This window comes from Microcebus murinus, chromosome 24 (assembly GCF_040939455.1).
Source record: "Microcebus murinus isolate Inina chromosome 24, M.murinus_Inina_mat1.0, whole genome shotgun sequence".
NCBI classification, from domain to species: Eukaryota; Metazoa; Chordata; class Mammalia; order Primates; family Cheirogaleidae; genus Microcebus; species Microcebus murinus.
In genome coordinates, this window is record NC_134127.1 from 10,849,893 (window position 1) to 10,873,037 (window position 23,145).

Consider the following 23,145-nt stretch of genomic DNA (forward strand, 5'->3'; position numbering starts at 1 on the left):
CGCACAGAGGTCCAGGACGTTTATTTAGCCATTCTACAAATATTGGACATTTATTATATGTTGGGAACAGGGACAGGCACCGAGGTGAGCAAAACCAGGTGTAGTTTCTGCTCTCAAGGAGCTTGCAGACAAGTGGGGGAGACAGACACAAAAATGTGTAAAATTGCAAAAACGATAATTGCTAGTAAGTGGAATCAGAATATGCCACTCTAAAATATGCCACATTGGCATATGGATTATTTTGAGTTGAAGGCAATTAAGAAGCAGCAGACATAGAGGAACGCTGCTCTCCCCTTTTCTGTCGAAAAGCAGCACTTAAGTTCCCTTTGAAAGGTTAATATACATTTCCATTTGTAAAAAAAATTTGTAACAAAATTTTTTATTTGTAAATAGTTCCATTTTTCAAAGAATATTATCACTGTAAACAGCATATGATTCTTCATAAACCATCATAAACATTACTAAAATAACCCTTATCTTCTATTAGTTTCTCGCCATATATTTACCTTCTCACAATTCATTGCCCCTAGAAGTCCAAACGTCTGTACTTTGTCTAGTCACTTTTCCACAATCTATCACTCTCTTGGTTAAGATGTGTGCTTCAAGGCCTAACCACTTCTTTGGGTTTTCACTTCTTTTCTGTGAAGCCTCTTCGTGCATGCAAAATAAATTTATTTCCCTGTCAATCTGTCTTTTTGTCAATTTAATTTACAGGTTCCAGCTACTGACTCTAAGAGGGTAGAGGAAATTTTTATCCTTTTTACGTTAGGAATGATGGGTAGATAATACTTAAAAACCTTTGATTTAGATCTTCTGGGGAAGACTTCCCCAAGGGAGGGACAACAGAGGGATGAATAGGTTTTGTTACTAGGAGAAAAGGAAAAAGTCATCAAGGGTATGGGGTGTTGTATTTGTGTGTGAGTGTGTGTGGGGGTGGGGGTGGGGAATGAGCTTTGGCAATAAATGGAGCAAAGAGCTTGGTGAGTTGGAGAAAGGAGAGGTAGCCAATGGGATTGCTTGAGGTTGGGGTGGGGCAGCTTGCTTATAAGGCAGAGTACTACATACCGTAGGGTTTTGGTTTTTTCTCTAAGCAATGAGAATCTTTTGAAAGGTTTTTTTTTTCTTTTTTTTTTTTTGAGACAGAGTCTCGCTTTGTTGTCCAGGCTAGAGTGAGTGCCGTGGCGTCAGCCTAGCTCACAGCAACCTCAAACTCCTGGGCTAGAGTGATCCTTCTGCCTCAGCCTCCCGAGTAGCTGGGACTACAGGCATGCGCCACTATGCCCGGCTAATTTTTTATATATATATATCTGTTGGCCAATTAATTTCTTTCTATTTATAGTAGAGACGGGGTCTCGCTCTTGCTCAGGCTGGTTTTGAACTCCTGACCTTGAGCAATCCGCCCGCCTCGGCCTCCCAAGAGCTAGGATTACAGGCGTGAGCCACAGCACCCGGCCTTTTTGAAAGGTTTTAAAAGGAGGTGGGTGGAGGTAAGATTTGACTTTTTAATTGTTTTACTCATCAGACTAAGATAAACTGGCACAAGACTTTGCTGAGTGAATGTTTAGAAGAAATATTTCCAACATGCTTTAAAATGAGAGCTACTGGGAAGCTTAAGGCATTGTCCACCCTGTTCTCCTCTGCAATTTCCAGGGTTGAATTACAATTTTGTAAAAAACAGGTCTCTTCTTAAGGCATAATGCCCCATATAAATCTACAGGTGTCTTGTAGGACAGTAGAATTTTTTTCTATTCAAGTTAGTACAAAAAGATCTACCATCTCTTTCCTGTACCATGATAAAATGAGTTTCCATTTAAGGATGTGGTAGCAAAACCACAAGGTACACTTGACCACATGCCATGGAAATGTGAGCTGTTTAGACAGAATCTGTGAACTACTAGCTTCCTTTTCTAAAGCAGGCATATGCACCCTCCTCCCCAGCCATCTTGAACACAGTAGGTAGAATTCCTAGAGAAGTAAATTCCATCCCAAATGTCACAATACCATTTTCTTGTTTTGTTCCATGGTATTCCATCTTTGAAGATGGAGATGTCTTGAGGGGACATAGCAGAGGTAGCTGATCCATGGTGGTGGTATTGGTGGTAGGAAGTGATACATACAAGAAGGTTAACATCTCAAAGGCTCATAGCTTGGCTCCTGAGAAAAGATCAGATTTTAGGAAGCTTTTTTAGGGGTGACTTTCACAAACTCCAGTGGTTGAATTAGTGGTAATCCCCTAATTTCCTCTTTCGAACAAAAATGTGTTGAGTGTTACAGATGTCCTTGATGACATTAATGGGCTACTGGGCTTGTTCGTCAGGGTAGAGGAATCTATATTCTTTGTCTTTCATGGTCATGGAATCCTAAGAGACTATGCTCTTTTAAGTTTCCCATGAGATTCATAGTGTTTCTAGCACAAAAACACTCATCACTCTAAGGACTATTTTTGGTTTACAAATGTTATGTAGGGAACAGTCACTTGAGACCTTAAAAACAGTGTTTCCAAATGTATTTCAAAGGCCACCTACACTACAACAGAATTCCTTAAGGCACTTTGCAAATTCCTGCTTCCAGACCTTCCAAGTTAGACTTTGGTAGGCAGAATCCAGGAATCTAAAATTTTGACAAGCACCTCAAACAATTCCTATTCAAACTAAAGCTTGAAAAATCATTGTCTGAAAAAACATAGGATATGTCAGGGGGTTTGTTCACCAGTTTTTCAAGTGAGTCCTAAATGCCAGTTAATATCATATCCTTTAAATGTTCTCTAAGTATTGTTACATAATAGTTAATCAGTGTTACCTTTCACAGTTCCAACACTTTTTATGCAGATGGTTTCCTGTTCTCCAATGATAATTTACAAAGATGGGAATGGGGGTGAGAGGAAAAGAACTCTTAATTCCTGAGCAGCTGCTATGTGCTTTCATATTTATCTGATTTCATTCTTTCTACAATTTTGTAAATTGGGAATTACTTACAGATGGAGTAAAAAAACCTCAGAGATGTTTTTAGTTTTAGTTTTTTAAAAAAATTTTATTATGGAAAATTGAAATATATTATAGTCAATGATGTTTTATCTATACATCTACTTCCCCTCTCCCTCCCGTATTATTTTTGTGAAAGCCTGTCAGAACAAAAATGGAGTCACTTGTGTTAAAAAATCAAAACACTCTGACAAATAGAGCCAGGGAAGGTCATAAAGACAAGAGTTCTCATGCATAAATGCCTGAAGATAAAAACTATCATAAAAGGCTCTGCAAAAACCACAACCTTGCACAAAGGCCATTGTAACCTTAGACAAAAAATTCTTCTGTGAAGACATCTGCCAAGCTACTACTTGTCCAAATTTGGACTGGGGTCACCCTTGTTATTGATCCTTGTAACTAAGGATAATTATTTCAAAACCATTAAGTAATCTTCTTCATTTTCCCTTTAAAAACTTTTGTCTTCCTATACCTCACTGAATACACACATAACTTTTTATGACACGTGTTCCCATGGCAGTACCCTATTCCCAAATAAATATCGTTTTCTTTAGAGAGCCTCTCTGTTTGTTATTTAGGTTGGCATAAATGGTGTCAGAAGTGGAATCTGGAATAGGATCACTTTGGGAAGAAATCGATGATTTTTGCAACTAATGTGCAGTACTCACTTGAGCCCTTTGAGCTCTCCACCTCCATAGCCCTCCTTTTCTGCCCTGGTGAATCTTTTCTCAGTCCAAGCCTCCCTCCTTTTGGTAGAAGTGCTTGACTTTATTTGGGATATTGGCATGGTTATAAGTCTGCCTTAAATAAAGAACCTCATATCCCTCCTGGAATCATAAAAGATGAAAGCAAATTCCAGACATAATTTCAACTTTAATATTTCAGTATGTTTCTAAAAGGATAAATATTTCAATATGTTTTTAAAAACCATACCTATAGTATAGTTGTCCCTTGGTATCCATGGGGATTGGTTCCAGGACCACTCAAGGATACCAAAATCCACAGATGCTCAAGTTCACGGATATTCAGATATAACATGGTGTAGTATTTGCATATAACCTACATATATCTTCCCCCATATTTTATTATCATCTCTAGGTTACTTATAGTACCAAATATGATATAAATGCTATGCAAATAGTTGTTCTACTGTATTGTTTAGGAAATGATGACAAAAAAGTCTATACATGTTCAGTACAGATGCAATCATCCATTTTTTAAAAAAATATTTTTGATTTGCGGTTGGTTGAATTAACAGATGTAGAACCCACTGACGTGGAGGGCCAACTGTCCAGTAATCAGAACCTAACCTTTAGGTTTAGGTTAGGTTTTGGTTAACTTTCTTAACCTAAAAAATAATTCTTTAGTATCATACACATCTAGTCTAATCCAACTGTCTCACAGATGTCATTTATTTTATATATTTCACAGTCTGTTTGAATCAGGATCCAAATCTTGTTCACCCATGGCTATTGGTATGTCTCAGAGGTTTTTTTTTTTTTTTTTTTTTGAGACAGAGTCTCACTTTGTTGCCCAGGCTAGAGTGAGTGCCGTGGCATCAGCCTGGCTCACAGCAACCTCAATCTCCGGGGCTCAGAGATCCTACTGCCTCAGCCTCCTGAGTAGCTGGGACTACAGGCATGCGCCACCATGCCCGGCTAATTTTTTGTATATATATTTTTATTTGGTCAATTAATTTATTTCTATTTTTGGTAGAGACGGGGTCTCGCTCAGCTGGTTTCGAACTCCTGACCTTGAGCAATCCGCCCGCCTCGGCCTCCCAAAGTGCTAGGATTACAGGCGTGAGCCACCACGCCCGGCCTGTCTCAGAGGTTTTTAAGACACTGCCTCTGTGGTAAAATAAGAAATATATTTGGTCTTTGTCTCTGGCTCATGCCATTTAGTTCCTGAAGTCCTCAGAATGTTCTGATTGATAGCAGTGTCTTTTGTCATAATGAATTCTTTTCATAACACCTAAGTTTATGCTAATGAGATGGCTCAGGCCCTAGATAGCTTTGGGCAGTCACTGGAAGGACCAAGTGATTAGAGGATTAGAGCCCCACCGACCTCCAAGAAAGGTGGGAGGGAGTGGCTGGAGTTAAGCTCCATAAAAACTCTTGGACAAAACGATTTCATGGGCTGGGCGTGGTGGCTCACACTTGTAATCCAAACACTCTGCAAGGCCCAGGAGGGAGGACTGCTTGAGTTCAGGAGTTCGAGACCAGGCTGACCAAGAGGGAGACCCGGTGAGGCTGAGGCAGGAGGATCCCTTGAGCCCAGGGGCGACTGAGCAAGGCTCTGTCTCAAAAAACAAAACAAAACCCCACAAACAAACAATAAAAAGATTTTATGAACTCCCAGGCTGCTGAATGCCCAGAAGTGCTGGGAGACTGGTATACCAGAGAGAGCAGAAAGCCCCATGGCTTCCACCTTAGCCCTGTCCATTTCATCTGTACCCTTTACAATAAATGTGTAAACATAAATAACATCTTTCCTTGAGTTCTGTGAGCCGTCTTAGCAAATTATCAAACTCAAGGAGGGGGGTTATCGAACCCTGATTTATAGCTGGTGGGTCAGAAGCACAGGTTGCAAGCTGGGATTTGTACTTGATGTCTGAAGTGGGGGAAATCTTGCAGGACTGAGCCCTTAACCTGAAGGATCTGACTCAGAGACTGCTCCTCAAAATTCACAGCTTTGCATCCACTGTCCCCAAAGCTGTGAAGCCTAGTCCCCTGAATTTTTTTTTTTTTTTTGAGAAGAGTCTTGCTGTTGCCCAGGCTAGAGTGCCGTGGCATCAGCCTAGCTTACAGCTACCTCAAACTCCTGGGCTCAAGCCATCTTCCTGCCTCGGCTGCCCAGAGTGCTAGGAGTCTTATGATCTTTGTATGGCTGGTTCTCATCATTCAGGTTCCAAGCTTCAAAATCAGTTCCTCAGCAAGGCCCTCCCTGAAGTTGCCTCTCAGTCTCTATCATGTAATATCACCCTGTTACATTTTCATCAATGCACTTATCACCAATTATTTTTATGTTGCTTGGCATATTGTATTGCAATGTAGACTCCATGAGGGGCACTGTCTGTATCCTCCATGCCTAAAACAGTGCCTGGTGCATATTAGGCATTCAACATATATTTGTTTAATAAATGAATGAGAGAAACCCAGGCCTGTCAGACCTCAAAGCTTAGAGGGCTGTTTTCTCTGGTTGATTCTTTATTCAGGCAGTATTTTCTCCTCCTGACATGTTGTACATTCTTATGGCCTCCACGTGCAAGGAACTATGTAAAGATTCTTACCTCTGAGACCAGACAATATATTTCCATGGTACCTTTCGCCTGAATCTTCTCTGCATTTAGCAAACAGTAATGGAATAACCAATCACGTGCCAGACGCTATACTAGATGCTGAACACATAAAGTTGAATAAACCACAGTAACTTCCTTGGGAAGGTTATTAAGGTTTTGGACATATATAACTTGACTACCTTTCTTAGATTTCGCATTGCGAGGATTTCATCTTCTCAAATCGCAGCTCCCACACGCAGTACCTTGGAATTGGAGACCAGACACAACAAGGCTGCGCCCCACCTCGGCCCCGCCCACATCATCCCGCCCCGCCCCTGGCCCCGCCCCCATCTGCGCGTCGCTCCAGAGGCGGGGCCGGCAACGACCACTCACGGCCCCCGATGCGCCGCAGCGCCAGTGACGTCACATAGGCGCGCGGACCCGCTGCAGTTGCGGCTCTGCAGGCAGACCTTCCGCTTGCCGCCACTGGATCTCCGGGCGTCCCTACGCAGCAGCTGGCGCACTTCCGCAGCCCGCCTCAGGCCTACCGGCGCTGGGCAGCTGCGCGCCATCTTCACCCAGCGCCATGGCCGCAGCGGGCTGGCTGGGAGCTGCCGGGCGCTGCCGGCTCTTCGGCCTGCTTTTGCTTCCGCTGATTGCGGGTCCTGTACTGGGCCGGAACGACCCCGGTGAGTGCTGTCGGGTTCCTCGGGCACCTCACTCGCTTTTCCTGCCGCCTTCAGCGGGTGCAGACGACCGTTTCCGTTCGTCGCCCCAGAGTCATTTTGCCCTAATTCCCCGTTTCTATCCTCTTTGCTATTCATCTGTGCCCAGCTTGGCTCCTTTGCTCTTCCCAGGCATCCTACGAGGACGGTTCGGGAGTGGGCGGGGAGGGACGACTGTGGGTTCATACCATCCACTTACTCCCTTCCCTGGACTTCCAGAATTTACCCATCTACTTCTTTCTCGGTTTTCAGCCCCCATCTCTGATTCTGGCTGCAAAGCCCAACACTCACCTGCGCATCTTGCTTTGTTGTTATGGTTGTCTGATGTAATCGTCGCTGAGTGTTGTCATGGCTGCCTGTTGCTATGGCTGGCAGTTGCCATGCCACCGGCAGTTTCTGAGTCACACTTAGCGGACAGGGCTGCAAACCTTGTTGGTTGGTTAGCAGAATCATAGATGGTACGGTGTTTGTGAGCAGAACTCCCGCTTTTTATTCTGGTCTTTCCAGTGAAGTACATTGCGTTACACCTGCTTTTCCCATTGGTTTATGTAAGAATTTAAAAAAAATTTTGCCTTATTTATTTATTTTTGGGTGATGATACATAGTGATTTCTAGGGAAGGGGTCTATTACGTATCTATGTTATTAAAATTGTCTAAATTGTATATACACAGACCGATTTTGGCTTTTTCCATTTAATAAATGGTGCATGCTGTTAAATTGGGAATATGTTAAAAAATGATTTTTCTTTCAACAACTAAAATGACATTTTTGGTTTGGGGAGTAAAGCTGTTAAGGCATGGAAAGCATATCAATATTGCATTTGTGATTTGATGATTGGAAATGCCAACATTTTAAAATTTAAGCAACAGGTTTATGTCTGTAATATTTTATTTTATTCCTACATGCTGAAATAAGAGAGAAGGTGCTGTTTGCCGGCAATTTTAGTGCCCATTTGTTGTGGATGTTTTATTACCAGTAAATAAAAAGCCCAGTTGGATTTACATGTTTACACATTCTCATTTATTTCGGAGACTTGATCAAAATTATAATTTAAAACCTGGAATGAAACAATTCATTAGTTGGATTCTCTCTCTCTCTTTTTTTAATAAACTCAACAAGTGTTAATTGTTGGATTCTCAATCAATTCTTAAAGAAAAAGGAAGTTTACAGCTGAAGAGTCAGAAGAACTATAAAAAAAAAAAAGAACCAAATGTAAATTAATGGTGAACCACTTCCTGTTGGCTCTTAGTTTACCTACACTATGAAACTATTGTTCTGGATCAAAAAGCACCAAGATATTTTGCAGAGTAAACTCAATTGATTTATGTAAACTCTAAGTTTACTTTGAGGAATTGTTTTATGAAAGTATTTTATTGGGATATCTTTTATTGAGTCCTTCAGTAAAGCAATAATCACTGCCAGATTTATCTTTTGTTTGACTTTGGATGTACTTACTTTGTCTTTAGCTAACATAGAGCAATAATTTGGGAAAAAACACCATTTTAAAGAGATTAGGAATTTTCAGAATTCCTTATTGAATGTGGTCTTATGTTTGTCACTCTTCTGCATGTTGGGAATATAGCAGTGAATAGAACAGAGTGTCTTGCCCCTAAGAAATTTACATCTGTTGAGAAATAGACAATAAGCAAGTAAACTGCATGCCCTATGGTGAAAAGTGGTATGGACAGCAAGAAAACAGGGTAAGGGGGGGGGGAATGGGCATTTATTGAAACCTTAAAATCTGTACCCCCATAATATGCCGGAAAAAAAAAAAAGAAAAGAAAACAGGGTAAGGAAGACAGTGAGTGTAGGCAGAAGTAGGGACTTAAAAAAAAGTAGACATTGGTTAGGAAAGAAGTGATTCACTGCTAAAGGGGTATTTGATCAAAAACCTGAAAGGAGAGGAGTAAATGACCTGACATGGTTTATATTTTTAAAGGCTTATTTGGGCTGCTCTATGGAAAACAGACTGAAGCAGGCAGGAGGGAAGCAGGGGGGCCCATGAGAAGGCAGCTTGTATTGTAAGTTCTGAGAGTCTTAAAAGAGAGTGGTGACACCACCCCCCCCCACTCCTCCCCACCTCCCCCCCACCAGGGGAGGGAGGATCAATGGAGTTGGTGAATGTGGCTGGATTCTCTTCTCAGCTGTTTTGAAGGTGGAGCTGAAATAATTCTGATGGATTAGATGTTGGGATAAGATGTTTTTTTTTTTTTCTCTCTGTATCCAATTACTTTATTCTTGAAAGATCAAAGAGAATGTCCAGTTTCAAAAAAAGCACACCCTTGTTGAACCCTCGTATCTTCCGTCCTAGAAGACAAGGATGAGAGAAGACAAGGATGACTCCAAGGTTTTTGGCATGAGCAACTAGAATCATGGAGTGTGGAAGAATATGGGAGAATCAGCGTTGGGGGAGTTTGGTTTTGTTTATCTTAAGTTTGAGACCTGCAACAAGTGGAATTTGATTTATGAGTCTAGAGTTCAGGGAATTTCCTATGTCTCTTGGCTGATGTAATAGGTGTGGATATGAGCCTTTTGTTCATAGACCTTAAGGATCTCCAGGAAAGAAAGGTGCTGTAGGGTTATGGTAATGATACCCCATATGTGTATAGCTCTTAAAACATTCTCAGTAATATTCGTCATACTTGATCACCTATTAATGCATCAGGTACTTTGCCAGATAATTTTAGTAAATGATATTTAAGCTTTACAACAAATTCATGGTTGATATTATTTTAATTTACGTGAGGACACTTCTACACAAATTAAGTGCCTTGGCCAAAGTCATAGCAAGTTGGTGAGGCCAGCTTAGTTCAGTGTTCTTTTCATAATCTCAACCCTGTTACAGTAAGTTCAATTTATTATTTTTATTAGTTTATTAGACGTATTAATACTTTTTAAACCATTGAACATTCTATATGTTTTAGTTTTTTGTGTATGAAGAGGTAGTTTTGGCTTAATATAGCATATTTTATTTTAATGGTTCTTGGAAATTTTAGATCTTTAGCCCATGTGGAATTAAGTTTTTATATAGCTTTAGGTAGATTTTCTTCTAGCTGCATAGTCAATTATACCAGTGTCGTTTATTGAAGAAGGCATCTTTTTTCTACTGAATTAAGGTGACCGCTTTATCTTATGTTGAATTCCCACATGTATCTGGATTTATTTCTAGACTTTCTTGTGTTTCACAGTTCCCTTGTCTGTTTGTTTCAATTCCCTACTATTTTGATGGTAATAAAAATATAGTAAGCTTTACTGTAAGATAAAGCAGTGCATTCTTTTATGAAAAAAAATAGCTATTTATAAGTATCAATTTTTCCATAGGATTTTTAACATAATTTCTTTCCACTTTCAAAAAGACATATTGAGTTCTTGGTTGAAAGTACATTATATTTAGGTCTTTTTATATTTTTTATTTTATTTTTTTAGCCTTATATCTTGACGATAATATGTTTAGGTCTTTTTATATGTATATTTTCTTATTTAGATTGTGTACTGACCTTAAGTTTATTTCCAGGTATTTTATGTGTATGTGTATGTGTTTTGTCCATAATTTGGTAGGCCTAATGAGATAGGCCTTCCATTTTTATTTCTAACTGGATATTACGGGTATAGAAAAAGCTGTTGACTTTTGGTAATTGATGTCAGATTCTCTTATTTATTATAACAGGGTTGTATTTTGAGAAGTTCTCTTAGATTTTGTAGGTTCAGAAACTCTAAACTGTTATCTCATCTACTATTTGTGCCAAGTGTGACAGACACTGTCAGAAGATTAGTTAAAGCCATTATCTTCCTTGTTTACCACCATATAAGTACTGGAAAAACTAAATACACATTTTAGTAGAATCTCTTAAAGCTAGGCATTCTAGTCAGTTTACTGGTGTCCTTCTGGGAAAGATTTTAAATTTTAATGCAAAGTTATCAATCCTTTTATATGCTTTATCGTCTTTCAACTCTGTTTTTCAATGTTGAAGTATTTTAATGTAAATTAGAGACATTAAGGCAGACCACCACTAAATCCTTCAGTATTCATCTTTTTCTTAAAGGAACTTTTCCTCATATGGTGACAATACCATTACACTTGACAGAAATCCTGATTTCTTAATATCAAGTAATTATTCATTCCATATTCAGATAACGTATTAATAGTTCCTAAAGTGTCCTTTGTAGCTAGTTTGTTCAAACCAGGACCCAATCCAGGACTCTGCATTGTATCTGGTTGGTTATATTACCCCTTAACTTTTAAAAAAATCTAGGACAGTTCCTCTTTTGTGCTACTGGTTTGCTGAAGAGATTGGGCCAGTTGTCCTTTAGAACTGAGGTCCCCAACCCCCAGGCCTTGGAGTGGTACCTGTCCTGACCTGTTGGGAACTGAGGTGCACAGCAGGAGGTGAGTGGAAGGGGGAGCAAGTGAAGCTTCAGCTGTATTTATAGCTGCTCCCCATCACTTGCATCACTGCCTGAGCTCCGCCTCCTGTCAGATCAGCGGCAGCATTAGATTCTCACAGGAGTCTGCACTAGGGATCTAGGTTGCTTGCTCATTTTAACTGCTGTAGAATATTTCACTGTACATCAGAATTTATTAATCTCTTCACCTGTTCATAGACATTTAAATCATTAATGTACTTTAAGGACAGGCTTGTTTATTTTTTGCTAATATTATTACACAATAGTACAGTGTTTCAAATTAATTAACTTTGTTCTGATTTAGCAAAAATTATGTAGAAGTTGTGTTATGAAAGCATCTTGCCGGAAATGAAGGGGAGGTCTCAAAGATGTGATCATCTGAATTTTGTGCAAAAGGCCTGCATATTGCTGGGATGGCTTTGAAAAATAGATTCATCCTCTCTTTCCTAGTCCTCCTCAAAAGGCGAGGAAGATGCTTTTGAAACTATTTCCTGTGGCAAGAATTTTATGATGTTGAATCTTTCGATGTTCCTGTGATAAGGTGTTCACTTTGTGTTCATCTGTGTTCTTACCGTTTCAGACAGAATATTGCTACGGGATGTAAAAGCGCTTACCCTCCACTACGACCGCTATACCACCTCTCGTAGGCTCGATCCGATTCCACAGTTGAAATGTGTTGGAGGCACAGCTGGTTGTGATTCTTACACACCGAAAGTCATACAGTGTCAGAACAAAGGATGGGATGGTTATGACGTACAGGTAATATCCACTACTTTGGTGGCAGTCTAGATGGAATTTTTATTCAATAAACTGTTTTTGTTTTTTTTTGAGACAGAGTCTCGTTTTGTTGCCCAGGCTAGAGTGAGTGCCGTGGCATCAGCCTAGCTCACAGCAACCTCAAACTCCTGGGTTCAAGCAATCCTGCTGCCTCAGCCTCCCAAGTAGCTGGGACTATAGGCATGCGCCACCATGCCCGGCTAATTTTTTCCGAATATATGTTAGGTGGCCAATTAATTTCTTTCTATTTATAATAGAGACGGGGTCTCGCTCTTGCTCAGGCTGGTTTTGAACTCCTGACCTTGAGCGATCTGCCTACCTTGGCCTCCCAGAGTGCTAGGATTACAGGCGTGAGCCACTGTGCCCAGCCCTACTCTTACAGTCTTGATGGAAAAAAAGACTGTCTGGTTGGGGGCAGTGTAAAGACTTAAAGGAGGATGTATTTGTGCTGTGTTAGGAAGGAATGATAAGGCTTTTAGAGAGGAAGAGATAGAGAAGGAATAGCATGGGTGAAGTAGTATTGAGCATATCATATATTGGCTTATGGTTAGTATCAGGAGAGAGCTGCTTCTAATTCCAAGAGTTTAAATTTGAATATAGTACTTAGAAGCCATTTTTAGTGTACACTATTAAGGAAGTAGCAGTTTACGTGAAATATCAGTATAGATCTAGCTTGTTTTATTTACCTAACTCAGCAAACTTACAAATAAATCTTCCTCCAAATAAAATTATTAATATTTAAAAAGTAAAATAGTATAGTAACAACAACAAAATACGAAAAATTGCATATTATCCGAATTAAAAACTTTTGGGTTTTAAAAGACACCATCAAGAAAGTGATAAGACAATCCATAGAATGGGAAGAAGCTTTGCATATCATATCTGAGAGGAGGGACTTATATCTAGTATATTAAATAACTGTTACAACTCAGAAAACAAATAACCAAATTAAAAATGGCAAAGCATCTGAATAGACATTTCTCCAAAGAAGATATGCAAATGACCAATAAACACATGAAAAAATGTTCATCATTAGCCAGCAGGGAAATGCAAATGACAACCACAATAAGGATACCATTTCACACCTAATATGGTGGCTATAGTAAAAAAGATAGCAAGTGTTAGCAAGGATATGGAGAAATTGGAACCCCTCATTTGCTGCTGTTGGGAATGTAAAATGGTGCAGCTGCTTTAGAAAGCTTTGGCATTTCCTCAAAAGTTTAAGCATAGAATTACCACATGCCCTAGTCCTTCCATTCCTAGGTATATATCCAAGAGAATTTAAAACATCCACATAAAAATATGTATGTAAATGTTTATAGCAGCATTATTCATAATAGCCAAAAAGTAGAATGAACAACTCAAATGTCCGTTACTGATCAATGATAAACAAAATGTGGTATAGCCATACAATGTAATATTATTTAACCATAAAAAAGAACAGAGTACTGATGCATGCTACAACATGGATGAATCTTGAAAATGTTGTGCCAAGTGATAGAAGCCCTATTGTATGATTCCATTGATATGAAATGTCCAGAATTGGGAAATTCATATAAACAGAAAGATTGATAGTAGGGCTGGGAGATTGTTTGGGGTGGAGGTTGGGAATGACTGCTAATGAATACAAGATTTTTTTGAGATGAAAATATTCTAAAATTGTGGTAATGGTTATGCAACTCTGAATATACTAAAAAAACATTGAAATGGGTGAATTGTATGTGAATTGTATCTCAATACAGCTGTTATAAAAAAAGTAAAATAGTGTATCAACTTTGAAAGAGGAAAATTATTTGTACAAAAACTTACAGAAAGGCAATAGAACCAATTAAATTTACTTTAGCTTGTATCTCATTGTTAAAGAAGTATATTATCTTTTCAGCACAAAACATAGTTATATAATTTAAACTAAACTTGGGCTTTTTAAGGTGGAGATTTTTCAGGCTAGCATAGGTTCTTTTTGTGTTTTTATAAATATCTTTTAAAAAATGTAAGAGGATTACATAGGATTGGTCCCTGGAAAGTTAGTCCATGGTTACATAAAATTTGTGTAGAAGGCTTTTTTCCCAGCAGGTTATAACATATCTCCGATGCTAGGTGTATCTATCATATATGATGCTGATTTTTGAGTCTTAACATCTTTTAAAAAAAAATCTCTATTTTTAAATAAGAAAGCATCTTGAACAACAGGGGCAAAGAGTTGACATTTTGAAAATTTGCTTAAATTTTATAAATTATAGAATACATAATGTGTACAAAAGAACGTATGACATGTATGTGTAAAAGTAGTAAACACTTGTGTACCCACCAGCTAGCATAAGAAGTAGAGCACTAATATCACCATTATCTTTGAAGCCCCTAGTTTGTCCTCCCCTCAACATAAATGCCCATTGTCCTGAATTTTTTTGATCAATTTATTCCCTTGTTTCGTTTTGTAGTTTTATGACAGATATAGCCCGAATAATATATATTAAATGAAAAAAAATTTTGTTTCTAATAACTTATTTCTGTTTTTCATCACAGTGGGAATGTAAGACTGATCTAGATGTTGCATACAAATTTGGAAAAACTGTGGTGAGCTGTGAGGGCTATGAATCCTCTGAAGACCAGTATGTACTAAGAGGTTCCTGTGGCTTGGAGTATAATTTAGATTACACTGAACTTGGCCTGAAGAAATTGAAAGAGTCTGGAAAACACTCTGGCTTTACTTCTTTCTCTGATTATTATAACAAGTGGTACTCGGCAGATTCCTGTAGCACGGGTGGATTGATTACCATCGTGGTGCTACTTGGTATTGCCTTTGCAGTGTATAAGCTGTTCCTTAGCGATGGTCAGTGTTCTCCTCCACCGTATTCTGAGTATCCTTCATTTTCCCACCATTATCAGAGATTCACCAACTCAGCAGGACCTCCTCCTCCAGGCTTTAAGTCTCAATTCACAGGTATGTTTCCCTTGTCAATGGCAGTAAATAGGGTTGATGTGAAGAGGTAAATCCTATGCTTGTTTCTGAAATAGCAAATGGTTGCATTGGGAAACCAAGGTAGATTTGTCTTCTAATTTTTTTAACTTTCAACTTCTTTTATCTCTTCTGTTTGCTTTTCTATAAGGGCATACTGTGATTACTATTTTAAGGATACAAGTTAAATTGTAGATCATCTTAATCAGGAAAACTTGACCAGCTTTGGTAATGAGCATTTATCTTGACCCCTGTGTCACACTATATGTAAAAATTAATTCATTAAGTATTATAGATCTCAAAGTAGAAGATAAAACAATTAGGTTTCCAGAATAAAGCAGGAGAATATTTGTCATGACTAGTAGCCATAAATGAAAAGATGGATAAGTTAGACTTTGTTTAAATTAAGGACATCTGCTCATGAAAAAGCACTATTAAGAGAGTGAAATGGCAAGCCACAGGCTGGGAGAAAATATTTGTAAAACTTATTTCCAACATATATATGTATATTCTGGACTTGTGTCTAGAATATATAATGAACTCCCACAAATCTGAGAAAAGACAGACAACCCAATTTTAAAAATGGGCAGAGGATTTCAACAGCCATTTTATAATAAAAAAAGATATCCATATGGTCAAATAAAAATATGGAAAGGTGCTCAGCGTCATTAGTCTTCAGAGGAATGCAGATTAAAACCAAAATGAGGGCTAGTCTGAAGGTACTGAGTTATCTCACTTGATCCCAGTCAGTTACAGATTGAACTCCTTTGTTCTACTATCTTCCCCCTTCTCACTAGTGCAATTGACTAGTTACAAAACAACAACAAAAAAACCCCAACCATAACGAGATTATATTTAGCCACCAGATAACCACCATAATGGCTATTATTAAAAAGACATTACCAAGGATTGGCAAGGATGTGGAGTGACTAGAACTTTCATACTTTGTGGATAGGAGTTAATATGGTAAAACACTTTGGAAAACTGTCAGTATCTATTAAAATTAAACATATGCCTACCCTATGACCAGCAATTCCATTCCTAGATGTATACCTAAGAGAAGTGAATGCTTATGCATACCAAGAGACATGCACAAGAATGTTCATGGCAGTTTTATTCATAATAGCTGAAAATTGGAAATAGAATATCCATAAACATTAGAATGAGACAAATTGTGAATTTTTCACACAATGGAACACTACACTTGGTTAAAAAAAAACCTGATAAATGCAGCAGTAGGATTGACGCAAATAGGCGTCATGTTTAGTACATACTGTATGATCCTATTTATGAAAAATTCAAGAATGGACAAAACTTAAGTATGGTGAGAGAAGTCAAGTAGTGCTAATCTGTGATGTAGGTGGGTATCTATTTGGAATTTTAGGAAGACTCCTTCTCCCCTCGAGTCCCAAAATATATCCCTCCTTCTCCCATATCTGTGGGAAATGCACTCATTAGGTATAAACCAATATTTTGCAAATACCTTTTTGAATATAACTTGTTCATTAGTTAAGGCCTGAGTGTTATTAATAAATAGTACAGATGAAATAATTGAAATGCTGTATTATCTTTTGTAGGCTATGTTATATTTAAGTGAGGATACATAACAAATCGTTTTTATTTTAAGGACCGCAGAATACTGGCCGTGGTGCGACTTCTGGTTTTGGTAGTGCTTTCACAGGACAACAAGGATATGAAAATTCAGGACCAGGATTCTGGACTGGCCTGGGAACTGGAGGAATATTAGGATACTTGTTTGGCAGCAATAGGTAGGCTTTGCTTTCTTTTACTTGCTCTTTAATCCAACTTTTTTTTTGTAGGCTTCTTTGTTTTGCTTACAGTTTGACTGCCTTTGGTTTTACTAAGAAAAATAAATTATGGTGACATTACCCTATTAAATCAGATTCTCTGGGGATGAGGAAGATACACTGTATGTGCTGTGATCAATATTGTATGTTATTTTCTTTCATTGTATTTCTTCCTATGTAGTTCTTATAGATATTACGAGGTAGGAAAAAGACTGTTTACTTGATATCTGAAAAGATGAGAAGACAGGAAGGAACAAAAGATTTGAGGAATAGTTAGCTGTTTGGTTTGGTAGGAGAGTGATAAAAGTAAGGCTAGAAAGAGATTGGGACCTGATTTTGGAATGTCTTGAGTATTAAGGGTATTAATAATGTAAGTTTATATATTTTTTTGAGTGCAAATTCAGAAAGAAAGAACATTTACTCCTTGTCACTTTTCCCCCATAGCAATGACCATAACAGTGGCAAAAATATAAAATAATTTATGCTAGCCCTCATGTACCAGAACATCAGGGAAAAAATACTTGATAAAGATATTTTTTTCCTGATAGTTTAGAAACAGGAAGGCGTTTAAAAATTATAGTTGCAAGAAAAATGCCTAACCCGCTTTTATGTATTTAAAGAGCAGCAACACCCTTCTCAAACTCGTGGTACCACCCATCCTATTCTCCACCCTACTCCAGCACCTGGAATAGCCGCGCTTACTCACCACTCCATGGAGGCTCAGGTGGCTATTCGGCAAATTCAAACTCAGATACAAAAACAAGAACTGCGTCAGGTAAGAGCAAAAATGTAGAAGTTCCTCTTATGTAGCAGTAAAATTCAGAAAAGTATAGGAAGTTAAGAGGACGAGCTATATATTCAGCAATCATGGTTTTATTTCGTACAGCCATCAATAATATTTTTATTACTAGCACATCAATAATATTTTTATTAATAGCATAATTAACTGAGATTAAAATATAATTCAATTTGATTGTTTCCTCCTACTTCTAAGCATTCTTTGAAAATCAAACAAGGATTTGATTTAGGCTCAGCTCTATCATTAACCAAGGTTTTAATTTAAATCTTCCTGGATGCTAGTTTCCACATATGTTTAATTCTATGATCTATCTCTAGGGATCCTTTAAGCACTAAATTACAATTTTCTAAGTAGAAGCTTAAACTTTTTAAATTCAGCAAAATTCCAAAAATGTATTGAGCTATACTTTAAATAATTGTCCAAACTATGATTATAATGTTTCCTGCAATGGCTAAGAGGATGTTTTGTAAAAAGCAAACATAAAACAAAGTACTAATAATAACTGTCTGGAGTTAAACATCAAGCTAATTAGCAGAAAAAGGGAAGTGGTAGGTAATAAGTGGGTAGTAGATTGGTGCTAATTAGATTTATCTTTTTTAGGAGAAGGAAGTTACAGAACAATGATTGATTCTTGAAAAATACATTTAAATATGTTTTAAAATGTGAGAGTGGAATTCTTATAGTGCTGGGTTGGATATAATTTGATACATTCACTTTGAAAAATGGGTATTGCCTATTAAAATTGAACCTAAGCATACCCAAAACCCAGAAATTTCACTCTCAGATAGTGACAGAAATGCATATACTTGTACACTGACAGATAAGCACGAGAATGTTCTTAGCATCCCTATTCATAATGGCCTCCACTGGAAGCAACACACGTATCCATCAGTAATAAAATGGGTAAATAAATTGAGTTATATTTATTGTATACAATGGTATATTATACAACAATGAAAATAAGCGGTTTTGTGAAATAACATGGATAAGTCTACCAAATATAAAGGAGCCAGACAAAAGAATATATGCAGTATGGTTATAACATTTGTGTTTTATAAAATATATATTCAAAAACAACCAAAACCAACGTCTGGTATTAGATATTAAGTAGTGGTTACCTTTGAGAAGGAAAAGGGGGGTAATGATTGGAAGAATCTATAAAAATACCGCTAGGTGAGACATATCATGAGCGAAGAAAACTCTTTCTCAGTAGAAACAAAACTTGCAAAATATCATGACTATCAAATAGAATTGTGTGGGACTTACATGAAGAAAATCATAAAACATTACCAAATAACCTAAAAAAAAACCCCTGAAAATAATTGAGAGACTTTCCAAATGGGAAGACTTACCATCTTGTAGCCTTCCTATTAGTGTGGGATGCACACGTGTGTGGTGTCTAAGTAGCATCGAAAGTCCATAAGCCTCCCCTCCTTACTTCTTTTTATCGCTGGAGTTGGGAGAAGTATCAGGGCATGGTTTGTGCTCCATTGACCTCTGCAGTTTTGGCTTAGACTTTAAGTATTTCCTGTACTACGTTGGTCCCACCATAGAACACATCTTTTGGTGTCCTGACTGAAAGATCATTCCCAGCAATCCCGTGTGTCATAGGCTCGATGACTGTGAAGGTTGAGGTGGGAGGCACTGCACTGTAGCGCACAGTTCTGTGCCACCTAGCCACTTTTTCTCCTTCCCTCATCTCTCTTTCAGTCATTTGCTAACAATAAACACATACTACTTTTGTAATTTTATGTGCAATTCTAATGCAATTTTAGAAACTAATATAAAATTTTATTCTTCTAATTCTAGGATATGGTGGTACCAGAAGACGATAAAGTAGAAAGTTGAAGTCAAACATTGGATGCAGAATTTCTGACTTTTCATCACTTTCTCTTTAGAAAAAGTACTACCTGCTAACAACTGGTGAAAGAGGATATTCAGAAGTCCTGTGGTGTTTTGTCCTGTATAGCTTTTTGTATACTATTATTTGAGGCTAAGAGTTGCTCTATGACAAAGTACTTATGTATTGTATGTTAGTGTAACATGCAGATGTATATTGTAGTTTTTGAAAGTGATGATTACTGTGAAATGCTGAAAATACATTGTTTAATTTCTAAAAACTGTGATGCCATGAGAAGCATTAAGAATGAAGGTGTGAGAAACTGAGTACAGAAAATTTCAATCTCGGGTGGATTGTAGTTAATGAGTTGTTACCTTATAGAGACAATAATATTTTATTTGTTACTGTATTATTTGGTGTTTGCTGTTCTTTAAACACTTAAACCAAGCTTTGGACTACTAATTATGCTAATTTGTGGTTTCTGATCACTTTTGAGCTCCAGAGCTTCTGGTGGTGGTAGCCTTCTGGTAAGTGAGAATTACCTTTCTTAGGAAAAGGCAGAAAATAAGTATCTAGAAGGTTGTTGTGAATAATTGTGTGCTGACCAAAATACTTGAAATCTCCATATTTCTTCAATTCCTAAGAGTTAAAGTTCAAATACTTCAACAAAGGTCTTTTAATAGCAAAAGCATGCAGTTCTCTGTGAAACTTCAAATATTGTTGTGATAGTCTGTTTCAATCTTACATTAAAATGACAGAATAAATAAAAACAAATGGGTTTAGTCTCATTCTTCGTTAGCCTCAACACAAATTGGTGTTACTTTCTTTTGCCCTTTTTCTCAAAGGAAAAGGGGTTCATGCAGAAGTTCTCCTTAGACAATAATTTTATGTGCTAGTCCTACCTTAGTCATTTGGTAAATGTTTTCAAAAAGTCATTTAAAAATGGTGTGGAACCTTGCTAAAAACTGCTTTTTAAAGAAATAATTAAATGATTAAATCTTCACGCCTCCCAGGCTATCAGAGATTGCATAGTTAGTTACTCTTAGGTAAGTGTGGCAACCGAAGAGCCTTATGTTTATACTATAGGAACCAATTTAAATCAAACCAACCCTTCATGAGACTTTAAAATGTGATTTAGGGGATAGTTGCAAGGGTATTATTAGTAGACCTTTCTTTATCAGTAAAATTTAGTAGAAATTTTAATTTATGTTACAGAGGAAAGAGTTTTTCTTTAGATATGTTCCACTAAATTCTTACCCCATTTCTCCGTAGTAGAAGGATATGGAATAAAAGAGAATCCAGCTTAATGTCTTTTCCCGTTTGCTTATTGTTTTGGGTTTGAGTTCATGGTTTGCTGCAGGAGTTGATAATCTTGTACGAAGTATATTTTACTTGGAGAGCAAAGTAAAATTTAAAGCTGCTGTAGATTGGGCTAGTGATTGATTTACATATTGAATTGGATATTCTTAAAACGCTATGCTTAGATATTTTTTCCTGTTTTTTTTTTTTTTTTGAGACAGGGTCTTGCTCTATTCAGACTCTTGCCTAGTTCAGAGTTTCAGTGGTATCATCATAGCTCACTGTACCCTTGAACTCCTGGACTTGAGCTAACCTGTCTCAGCCTCCAGAGTAGCGAGGACTACAGGTGTTTGCTACCACGCCTGGCTGATTTTTTAATTTTTTTGTAGAGACTAGTAGAGATTCTGAACTCAATGTTTGAGAGGTGAGAAAGGACTCTTAACAGTTTAGTTGGTTTGCTGAACATGGGCTCAAGCGTGGCCTAAAGTAAAAATGCCAGAACTGCATTGGTGTACTGTAAAGGGAAGGGATGTTGAGTGTATTTATTATGTAAGACACTCACGGTAGAGGAGTCCACACCTTTCATCAAGACTGAGAAATACATTGGTGAGGGGAAGGGCCCACAAATTTGGTTGCTCTTTTTTGTAGGTCAGAAAGTCCAGTGGGAACTGCTGCTCTCAAACTGGGACAGTTTGCAAAGGGGCTAATGTGATCCCGGGGTAGTAGGGGCCAAAGACAACATGGTGTGGTGTCTGTAGTGGACAGCAGAGCCAAAGCAGCAATCAGGACTGTCTGACTCAGACCCAGGGCCCTGGCTGTTTGATGGTGGTGTACCTAGAAAAGAAATGGGCGGTCTTCTAAATTGTTACTTGATTTGTGTAAGCGGAAGAGTTCTAGGTTGAGTACACAGAAGTCTAACTTCAATCATCAAAATCAAGTCATGGCCTTTGAATCATTTCCTAGACTTGAGCCAGTTTACAGGCCCAGAACCCTTCAGGGGAGGAGAGGCTGGGTCCCCTTGAGGAAGGAGCCTGTGACACAGCCACAAGTTCATATTGTTCATCTTTCTCCCAGTCTTCCTTCAGTGGACTCAGGGCTATTTACTGGGGTAATTGCATTGGAGATGGGGAGATAATCAGACATTTCGGGGATTATCGGACACTGTCTCTGAATTGACACTCGTTCCAGGAGGCCCCAAAACATGACTGTGGTCCACTAGTCAGAGTAGCAGCTTATAGAGGTTTAGCTCAGAGCCATCTCACAGTGAGTGGGTCCCCTGAAAGCAACCCGGGTCCTGGAATCCATGACTGGAATAGACAACTCAGCAACTGCCAGAATCCTCGCTTGGTTCCCTGAGCTGGGCAGTGAGGGCTGTTACGGTGGGAAAGGTGGAAGCCACTAGAACTGCCTCTACCTGCAGAAATGATAAACCAACAGTAGCTGTGATGTGGACACTAGATCATAGGGGCTGAGAGGGCTTGTGGGGGCCCCGATTAGAAGGAAGAACATCTAAGTTAGAGTTGATGGCTGCTAGGGAGAGAGCTAGAGTGAGGAAATGGGGTGGCATGGAGGGACACAGTGCCTGTGCCCCATATCTCAGAACGTGGTCTTATTTGGAAACGGGTCACTGCAGATGAAATTAAGATGAGGTTACACTGGAGCAGGGTGAGCTGCTAATGACTCCTGTCATTAAATAGGGAAGTCTGGACGCAGATGCACACACAGGGAGAACACCATGTAAAGATTAGAGTCATGTGGCCACGAACCAAGGTACATCAAAGATTGCCAGCAAACCACAAGAAGCTGGGGGACAGGCCTGGAACAGACCCTTCCCTGGCATCCTTAGAGGGAGCATATCCTGCTGACACCTTCATCCTTAGACTTACAGGCTCCAGAACTGTGAGACAATACAATCTTGTTAAGAAAACAAAAAGGAAACCAAAAGCCATACCACATTCCTGGAGGGATTGCAGAGATTAGTGCCACCACCAAGCGCTTGAAGGACGTAGGGCTGGCGATCCCACCATGTCCCCATTCAACTTGCCTGTTTGTGCAGAAAACAGATGGATCTTGGAGAATAATAGTATTAACGGATTATCATAAACTTAATCAGGTGGTGACGACAATTGCAAACTCCTGTCCCACGTTCATTTATTGCTTGAACACATTAACCCATCTCTTGGTACCTGATCTGCAGCCCTTGTTCTGGCAAATGTTTTCCCTTCTTACTTCTTAGCACCGACCACCAGAAACAGTTTGCTTTCAGCTGGCAAGG

General features: G+C 38.5%; 1 protein-coding gene across 1 annotated transcript; it reads left to right on the forward strand.

The window, feature by feature from the left end:
* Positions 1-6,683: 6,683 nt before the first annotated feature.
* On the forward strand, positions 6,684-20,345 carry SARAF (store-operated calcium entry associated regulatory factor). The gene is made up of 6 exons (XM_012784150.3): positions 6,684-6,950; positions 11,972-12,150; positions 14,692-15,109; positions 16,752-16,893; positions 17,553-17,707; positions 19,541-20,345. The coding sequence occupies exons 1-6, from the start codon at positions 6,848-6,850 to the stop codon at positions 19,564-19,566; spliced, it is 1,023 nt and encodes a 340-aa protein (XP_012639604.1). The 5' UTR covers positions 6,684-6,847; the 3' UTR covers positions 19,567-20,345.
* Positions 20,346-23,145: the final 2,800 nt, after the last annotated feature.

Bases quoted from the DNA above. Each gene is read 5' to 3' on its own strand.
- SARAF (XM_012784150.3), top strand. From the start codon at position 6,848: ATGGCCGCAGCGGGCTGGCTGGGAGCTGCCGGGCGCTGCCGGCTCTTC. The intron at 15,110-16,751 runs GTATGTTTCCCT...TTTTATTTTAAG, and splicing joins CTTTAAGTCTCAATTCACAG to GACCGCAGAATACTGGCCGT. The intron at 16,894-17,552 runs GTAGGCTTTGCT...ATGTATTTAAAG, and splicing joins TACTTGTTTGGCAGCAATAG to AGCAGCAACACCCTTCTCAA.